General features: G+C 40.9%; 1 protein-coding gene across 1 annotated transcript in view; it reads left to right on the forward strand.

The window, feature by feature from the left end:
* ptprsb (protein tyrosine phosphatase receptor type Sb) overlaps nt 1–10,000 on the forward strand; it is a 123,383-nt gene that overhangs the window by 42,915 nt on the left and 70,468 nt on the right. Inside the window, exons 6-7 of the mRNA XM_084120963.1 lie at nt 1–100; nt 6,931–7,119. The exon at nt 1–100 is cut by the window's left edge and continues 42 nt beyond it. Coding sequence (XP_083977089.1) covers nt 1–100; nt 6,931–7,119 — 289 coding nt within the window. The remainder of the gene's footprint in view (nt 101–6,930; nt 7,120–10,000) is intronic.

Genomic DNA, 10,000 nt, shown 5'->3' on the forward strand with positions numbered 1-10,000 from the left:
CAGCCACTCAGAGCGCCTCGTGACGAAAACGCCTACGAGTGCGTCGCCAAAAACACTGAAGGAGAAATCACCAAGACCTCCACACTGTCCATCATCAGAGGTGAGATATTCCATCATCATCATCATCATCTTCGTTGTCCAGTCGCATCACTCATAGTTTCCTTCAAATGTAACGTATATTGCAGTCAGAGATTTCTGCGATTGTTATCATGCTGGTGTCTCTTCCTCCTCTAGTTTGGACCTGTTCTCAATTGTTGTATTCATATTCCCCCGTAAATGACTAAGATTTCCGTCACACATCTCCATAACCTTTACAAATAAAAAAGATTTGGCATTACCTTCAGGTTTAGAGCGTGCCAAACTCTCGAGGCTCGGTGGGATTGTTGCTCCAGGTTCAAGATAACAGTTTTTAGAAGAAAATCACTTTTTATAGAGAAGTTTACGAATCACCATATTCAGTTGTCACAGATCTTTTGCAGTTCTCGTTGCCCCATAACCGAGCTTTCGCTGACTTCGACAACAGCTTTTACCTTCACACTTCAAGATATCATAGCAAAGCAGAAGTGATATGGTTGCTCGATATGCACGCTAACTTGCATGCGCTAACAGCTAACGGCAGCTTCATCTCTCTGAAGCAACAGGACCTGTTCACACACACATGCGTTTCACATCACACTCACTTCACGGCTCGCAGGAAGAAACTCAACAGGCGGTGTCGAAGGTCAATTTTTTCAATATGTTTTTCCCCAATTGACTGTTTTATAAGTCTCATCAATCTTTTTTTCGATCGCTCTTGTTGTCTAATTATTGCCATCATCTCTCCTGCTTTGGAGACGCTTGTCTCCTTCCATCTTCTGTCTTCTCTTCTCTTCTTTGTTTTCTTTCTTTTGAGGACTGGCTACGATCATCCGTGTTAATCTCAAGCTTGTTTGGTACAATTTGCTCTTCGCCCAGGGAATTTAGAATGGAAGTACACATTAATGTGTGATGATGAGTAACTGATATTGAAATGCATGATTATTCAGAAGTGCTTGTGTTCAGCATGTGACGGGTCAGTGGGCGTGGCCAGAGGCTCATTAACATAACGATGTCCACCTGTTCTTCCCTCATTGTTGTGTGAGTGTTGACTGAACTTGCTCCTGGTTGCTTTGTGTTTGATTTCGGCTTCTGTTTGTTTACTTAGACCTTGTTATTAGTTTTGAGTATTGTTCTGTCTGATACTTTTACATCAGTATCATATTACTTTTTACAATCTATACTTTTACCTGTTCATTTGTCACGACCGGCTCTAAGCCGTTGCAGATGAATGGAGGTTTGCAAATTCTATTAACATAAATAGAAAAATATATAAAAACAGGAAAACACGAAGGTCTATTGTAATGTCTGTCCGGTGCATGAATGTTAGTGTCTCAAAGAAAGAAAACAAAATACTTTTGTTGCCATCATCACCATCACTGTCATCATCGCCATCCCCATCATCGCCATCACCATCATCATCGTCACCGTCATCATCGTCATCACCATCATCATCACCATCATCATCACCATCATCATCGCCATCATCACCATCATCATCGCCATCATCACCATCATCATCGCCATCATCTCCATCATCACCGTCATCATCGCCATCATCACCATCATCATCGCCATAATCACCGTCATCATCGTCATCGCCATCATCATCACCGTCATCATCGCCATCATCACCATCATCATCGTCATCATCACCGTCATCATCGTCATCGCCATCATCATCGCCATCATCGTCATCACCATCATCATCACCATCATCATCGCCATCATCACCGTCATCACCGCCATCATCGCCATCATCATCGCCATCATCATCGTCATCATCACCGTCATCATCGTCATCGCAATCATCACCGCCATCATCGTCATCGCCATCATCATCGCCATCATCACCGTCATCATTGTCATCGCCATCATCATCACCGTCATCATCGCCATCATCACCATCATCATCGCCATCATCACCATCATCATCGTCATCGCCATCATCATCACCATCATCACCGTCATCATCGCCATCATCACCATCATCATCGCCATCATCACCATCATCATCGTCATCGCCATCATCATCACCATCATCACCGTCATCATCGCCATCATCACCATCATCATCGCCATCATCACCATCATCATTGTCATCGCCATCATCATCACCGTCATCATCGCCATCATCACCATCATCATCGCCATCATCACCATCATCATCGTCATCGCCATCATCATCACCATCATCACCGTCATCATCGCCATCATCACCATCATCATCGCCATCATCACCATCATCATCGTCATCGCCATCATCATCACCATCATCACCGTCATCATCGCCATCATCACCATCATCATCACCATCATCGCCATCATCATCACCATCATCACCGTCATCATCGCCATCATCATCGCCATCATCACCGTCATCATCGTCATCGCCATCATCATCACCGTCATCATCGCCATCATCACCATCATCATCGCCATCATCACCGTCATCATCGCCATCATCATCGCCGTCATCATCGTCATCGCCATCATCGCCTGCGCACGATTCTGATAAGAGCCTGATGACTCTGTTAGTCTGGTAATGAAGTGTGTTCCATCGGCAGTCACAGTGTGTTTAGTGAAGTGCAGACGCACGGCCACTGTCTCTCTCACACACACACACACACACACACACACACACACACATACACACACACAGACGGGTGATTTCCGGAGCATTGACAGAAACGGAGTGTGTCGAGTGTTGTGGAGGCGTGACACACTGATCAACCCTGATGATGAAGCAGAACTTTAAAAGCTTTGTTCACCCAAAAAATACATTCTGTCATTCACTCTCTCTCTCTGTCATTCACTCTCTCTCTCTGTCATTCAAACCCATAAGACTTCGGTTCATCTTTGAAAAACAAATGAAGGGATTTAAACCATCAAAAGTCCAGGAAACGACCATGAATCCAAATGAATCGAGCGGTTTAATCAGATTTATTTAGCCTTTTTTTTAGTGCTGCGCAGCAATTTTTGAGTGGGAGTTAGGGTTAACCCTTTTGAATGAGATGGTCCTCACTGCAGAACACGAAATCCAGGGGGAGGAGTTGGATCCAGATCCAACTCCTCCCACCTTACATATACCCAAACCTACCCATCTCCACCCCCTGATCCCTAAACCCACCCCTAAACCTACCAATCTCCACCCCTTAGATCTGGATCCAACTCCGCCCCCTGGATCTCATGTACTGCAGTGAGGTGCTACTGTTTTGAATGGGAGTTAGGGTTAGGGTTAACCCTTGTGAATGGGAGTTAGGGTTAGGGTTAACCCTTGAATGGGAGTTAGGGTTAGGGTTAACCCTTGTGAATGGGAGTTAGGGTTAACCCTTGTGAATGGGGCTCTTCTATGATAGCACCGAAATCGCTATTTCTAAAACACTAAGAAGGCTGGACACAACATGAAACTGTGCTGGAAGTGTCACCAGGGGCTCTACACATGAACTTCAGCACTGAGAACATTGTGTGTGTACACAGAGTTTACTAAAAAGAAAGGTTTTGTACGACTCACTTAATCAGTTAGTGTTTCCGGTGGCTGGGATTTTGTCAGTCAAAATTAGCCGACTAGTTTAAGAGCCTAGGTTCAATTTTGGCGAGAGTTACCCTTTAATAGCATCAAAAATAAAAGTTTGTGTTTGCATAATATATGTGTGTGTACTCTGTATAATCATTTTGTATATAAATACACATGCATGTATATATTTAATAAATATTTGCATGTATATATTGTATATATATATATATATGTATATATATATATATATATATATATATATATATATATATATATAATTATAAATATTTTATATATAAATACCACATTTTTCTTAATATATAATAATATATACATGCATGTGTGTGTATTTATATATACAAAATAATTATACAATATAATTACACACACATATATTATGTAAACACAAACTTTTATTTTTGATGAATCTGTTCATCTTTTAAAGTGATTGTCTCTTCAGGAAACCACTTGATTCATATGGATTCATTTTATAAACTCTTTATTAATGCTTTGGATGAACCGGAGTCTCGTGTGTTTGAGATTAATGATGAGTTTCCGTGTTAGACTAGCAGTGACCGCTTTAACCCGGCCTTTCTCTGTTTGAGCCAAAGAGGCTTAAGGTTTGTTTGTTGTGGTCAGATCTGAAATGTTTTATTGAGATCTAATCTTCATCAGTTTGTACTGTGAGGTGTAATGAGGAGGATGAGGAGGAGGATGAAGATGAGGAGGATGAGGAAGATGATGAGGATGAGGAAGATGAGGAGGATGCGGATGATGATGAGGAAGATGAGGAAGAGGAGGAAGATGAGGAGGAGGAGGATGATGAGGATGAGGAAGATGAGGAGGATGAAGGCTGATCGACTGGAGCAGCAGAAAGCGTGTGTCTGGGGAATAATACACACACACACACACACACACACACATCTGTCACTGTTGCCGTGGAAACAACCTTAAACGCATTTGTGTGTGCGTGTGGTCAGTTGTGTGTCTCTTGCTGGTTTCACTCTCAGCTCATTAACCGTATTATCCTGCAGCTGTGTGTGAGTGTGAGTGTGTGAGTATGTGTGTGTGTGAGTATGTGTGTGAGTATGTTTGTGTGTGTGTGTGTGTGTGAGTGTGTGTGTGTGTGTGTGTGTGTGTGTGTGTGTGTATGTGTGTGAGTGTGTGAGTATGTGTGTGAGTGTGTGAGTATGTGTGTGTGTGAGTATGTGTGTGTGTGTGTGTGTGTGTGTGTGAGTGTGTGTGTCTCGTCATCACTGGCATCTGTGTTATTCTCCTCTGTAAACACACACGGGTTTATCCTCTTCTCTCAGTCGGACCCCCAGGGACGCGCCGTCTGTTTTTATTGTTAATCCAACAGCAAATGTTCTTTAAAAATGTATAATACGTATAATGGATTTTTTTTTATGTCAGTCTTATTAGCATATTTTTTATCATACAGAAGTAACTGCCAAGATCGATTTATGTGAGTGAAGTTCATTAATTTTGTTGGTTTTTGCGGCACATTCAGCTGATTTAAAACTGTCACTGAAATCAAAATTCTTGTTTTTTCTGTAATATCGTAGTGTTTATTGTAAATGATTTATCTGTGCACATTGTTAGTGTGTTATTAATCTTGAATCAGAATAAGTTCCTCTTGCAGCATCTCTTCTCTGATGACGAGGGCGGGGCAACCTGTCACTCACATGAGATCAGCCAATAGCAAACCACAACCATCCAATCAATTCCCCACAGTCACGATCAAGCCCCGCCCACATGTGTTCTTGTTCCAGAAGTGTTTCACTCGATATACGACACAACAGAGGAGAAAAGACCAGCTCAACTTCTCTTTCATGCCAACAGTAAAGTCTAATGTGTCTAATTTGCCCCAATGTGTCGGCTGCCGAGGTCCTGACCCTTGACCTCTGACCCCTGTTAACCTGTTGTAGAATAAGAGGGAGTCTGTAGTTCATCATTGGTCTGAAAGCGTCTCCTGTAAATGTCGAGGAGCTCTTGCTCCCCAATATAAGCGAATCCTGGCCTTTACTCTGGTGTTTACTGTCCCTCCTCATCTCCGCTGACTCTCTAATTAAAGCCAACAAATAATTAGCGGCGCTGCAAACATGCGGCTGTGTAACATGTAATTGATGGTTAGGTGAACGTGTGCGCAGTGATTATGAATGTACATAATTACAGCATTCCAGCGCAATGCGTGTGTGTTGCTCCCATGTACCTCTGATAATCTCAGTGGTTTTGAGGAGACGACTGGTTTATTTATATTGGTGTAATAACCCGCCCACTGAAAGCCATATCTGTGTGAGCCAGTCACGATCATCTCATCTAGAGTCCCGCGTAAGTGGGCCGCTAATGTGAACAGATGCGAGGAATAGTCTTTAATCACTGAGAAGGACGTTTATCTCGCGAGAAGTTTCCAACAGCTCATGTTTCTGAGCCTGGAACATGAAATGAAGCAGTGTTTGTTTTTTAAACTGGGGTTCGGGGAAAAGTCTAGAGGAAAACTCTGTAAAGACTATATTGCTGTCTTTTAAATAACCCTTGCGAGGATGATCATATTTGGTGGTCCTGTAAGAGATTAAAACCCACCTTCAACCTAACCTTAGATTTAAGGCCCGTTCACACCAAGAGCCATAACCATAACTATAACTATATATCAGAGTTCACACCAAGAACTATAACTATATCTAACCTAACCATAACTATAACTATGTCAGTGTTCACACCAAGAACTATAACTATATCTAACCTAACTATAACTATAACTATATCAGTGCTCACACCAAGAGCCATAACTATAAAAAAACTGGCATTGTATATTGTGAATATTGTTGTTTTTTGTCGAATTGCTCTGGTTCATCATTTGTAAATCGCTTTAGATAAAAGCGTCTGCTGAATGCATGAACGTAAACACACTGATGCTGAAATATTTCAGATATTTCCTTGTCTGATCCTGGAGTTTACCGTATACCGATCTGATAATCATTTCCTCTGATAATAATATTTCAGCAGTCATGTCATGTGTTCAGCTGCTCAATCTCTGTCTGCCCGACTGACGAATCAATCACTCTTTCTGATCTAATCTGTCAAACAGGTTTGCAATAAGGTCTGAATCTTTGTGATTCAGTTTGATTCCTGCAGACAGCTCACACCAAAAATAATAACAGGAGACTTTATAAGACAGAAAACAGAAAGATCCCCAGATGAGGTTGATATTTAGGGTCTTTTGTAATTTCACAGCAACACTAATCTATATAAAAATATCTGTAACAGTCTCCAGTGTTGTGCGTGAGTGATCCTCTGAGCGTCTCCTCCGCTCATTAATGTGTTCGGGTGTGTTTCAGAGGACCTGCTGCCCTTCGGCTTCCCCAGCATCGACATGGGCCCTCAGCTGAAGGTGGTGGAGAGAACCAGAACCGCCACCATGCTGTGCGCCGCCAGCGGGATCCCCGACCCCGAGATCTCCTGGTTCAAGGACTTTCTCCCCGTGGAGCCGGCACTCAGCCAAGGCCGAATCAAGCAGCTGCGATCAGGTACGATCCTCACGAGATCCTCGCGAGAGCTTCGTCAGGACGGTTTCACAGTCAATTATGAATTCATGTATTCACAGTTTCTGTATTATGAATGTTTAAGGCCAGAGAAGTAATTTGTTGAGGTCAATTTGTAAAGAAAGACTACACACCCGCGCACATATATTCAAACGCGCATACCTATAGACTAAACACGTAATACGCATGTGCGCACCGTCACCGTTTCACAGATTCACGTTTTTGAACTTTACGCGGAGATGATAACGTTTTTCTAAATGTTCTAAAATTCAACGCCAATCCAATAATTACAATCTCTGTTTTTTCTGAATTAAGTCGTTGGGAATTACTAGTCATCCAATTTTTACATCAACTATGCATTCCACTAATTTTGTGAATTGGTAAGTTTCGTCAGGGCGTGAAGAAATATAGAGCTGAGTATCATCAGCATAACAGTGAAAACTAATGCCATGTTTCCTAATGATATCTCCCAAGGGTAGCATGTACAGAGTGAACAGCAGCGGTCCTAGTACTGAGCCTTGTGGTACGCCATACTGAACTTGTGATCAATTAGACATCTCTTCATTTACTGCTACAAACTGATAACAGTCTGAAACCATGCTAATGCAATTCCACTAATGCCAACATAATTTTCGAGTCTATTCAAAAGAATGTTCCTCTTCTTATGAGCTCCGTGCTTTAACCTGTGAACCGTCACATACACATTTTTGAGCATAGATCTGAACTTATCTTGCTTTGGCATGCAGACCTGCACTCTTAGAAAAGGTTCAGTGGAGTTCTATATAGAACCCTTGGGTTCTTGACCCAGTTTTAAAAAAAGGTTCTATATAGAACACTAGGTAACTACACATGCAGACCTACACTCAATAGAGAACTTTACGGTTCTTGACTCAATTTCAAAGAAGCAAAAATGTCCTATGTAAGGAGAAATGTCTTAAATTACCGCATAATACTTTCATGTTTAACGGGTTATTGAATTTTTTTCTACTGAAAGTGTTTACAAGCATTTCATTCATAAAATTTAACCAAAAATGTATTTAAACAAAATGAATGAATTAAAACTAAATCCATAAAATTATCCCATGATGGGAAGGTTCTGTATATGAAGCGCCTGACGGAAACCTTTAGGCTTCTATATAGAAGAGCGTAAGGTTGGTCTCTGAAGAAACTTATTGCAGAACTGAAAGCACTTAAAAACATGAAAGTGTCAAAATGTTATAGAAGTATTTATTTGACTCTAAAATTTTGCTGTTTTGGTCTAAAAAATTGCTAAAAAATCAAAGCCTTATGTCTAACTAAGTTGTGTTCCAAATTTTAAGTTTATATCACAAAAATGTAGCCACTAAAACGTTTTAAAGTGCTGATTCCATGTAAACGTAATGCCCAATTTCAAAACAGTAAATTTTGAGTGTTTAAAGTCCCCCTTAATTGTATCCCTTAAAGCTCATCTTTGATCACCAAAATTACATATTTAAAGTTTTTTCCTTGAAAAGAAATACTTTGTGCCTTAAAATATCTTGAATGTAACTCGACACCCTTGCCTCATTTAGTATTCACCGTTTTATGAATATGCAAATGAGCCCCGCCTCCACTCACTCACTCAGCTCAGAGATCCACTGGTTGACGATCACACGTTGATCTGATTGGTTACAAGGTAGTTTGTGACGTCAGAAACTCCAGCGATTTCAAAGCGTGTTTTTGAGACTGTCTTTGGTTCACTGCAGTTTTAAGGAGGAAATACTCAGCAATGGAGCCGACTTATGAATTTACACATGGTTTGTCTTAAAGCATATTAAAAACACCACATAGACACATAAACAACATTAAAAGCTGGATTTTCACCACAGGGGGACTTAAGCTTTCAAATAAGACCTAATATATGATGATTGCTAAACTATGCAATAGTGTGGGAGTGACACACTGACAGTAAACATGTTAAACTGCCTGAATGTCAAGGCGTGATTGTGGATCTACGGCCTCTCGTACGAAGGCGTTTCAAATCAGCTCTAATAACGGTGTGAGGACTCTTCAGCGTGTGGACTGATGAAGTGAGTGATTAGCAGGTCTCCTCTCTATTACGCTGGGGTTTGGATAGGTGGTCATTTCTGAAATGACCACTTTCTTCAAGACTCGAACCGCAGCTGGAGCTCCAAGCCTTTGATTTGATGACTTTGACTGTAATGAGTCCGAAACATGGGACGGGAATGTCCTTGATTTGTGCTGTTCTCAAGACACATTTAGAGTGAATTCTGGTACGGAATTCGTTGTTGGATGTGTTTTCAAACTTGGATTCGTCCTTTACTAGTTTAACATGAACCTTCACATGACTGATTCACCCTGTACGATTCTCACATACATTATTATACATTCTTTAAAAATAAAGCTTCCAAAAAGGGATTTTTCGCACTGATGCAATAGAAGAACCTTTTTGGTTCCCCACAGAACCTTTCAGTGATCAGTTCTTAAACTAACCATCTTTTCTTATTTTGAAGAACATTTTAATAATCTAAAGAACCTTTTTCTATTATGAAGAACCCTTTCATGATTTCATGGAACCTTCGATGCCAATAAACAACCTTAATTTTTAAAAGTCTGGAATCTGTCAAGTCAAGTCATCTTCATTTATACAGCGCTTTTAACAATGTAGATTGTTCCAAAGCAGCTTTACATTGATAATAGGACTAAATAGGACTTTCCATTGCACTAAAGGTTTTTTATAGTGGAAAAAAGTCCTTTATTAAAATGATTAAAATGTTCTTTACTCTGAGAACAGAATGAACAGCAGCGGTCCTAGTACTGAGCCTTGTGGTACGCCATACTGAACCTGTGATCGATGAGACATCTCTTCATTTACTGCTACAAACTG

Source organism: Abramis brama, assembly GCF_963993115.1.
Source record: "Abramis brama genome assembly, chromosome: 7".
NCBI lineage: Eukaryota > Metazoa > Chordata > Actinopteri > Cypriniformes > Leuciscidae > Abramis > Abramis brama.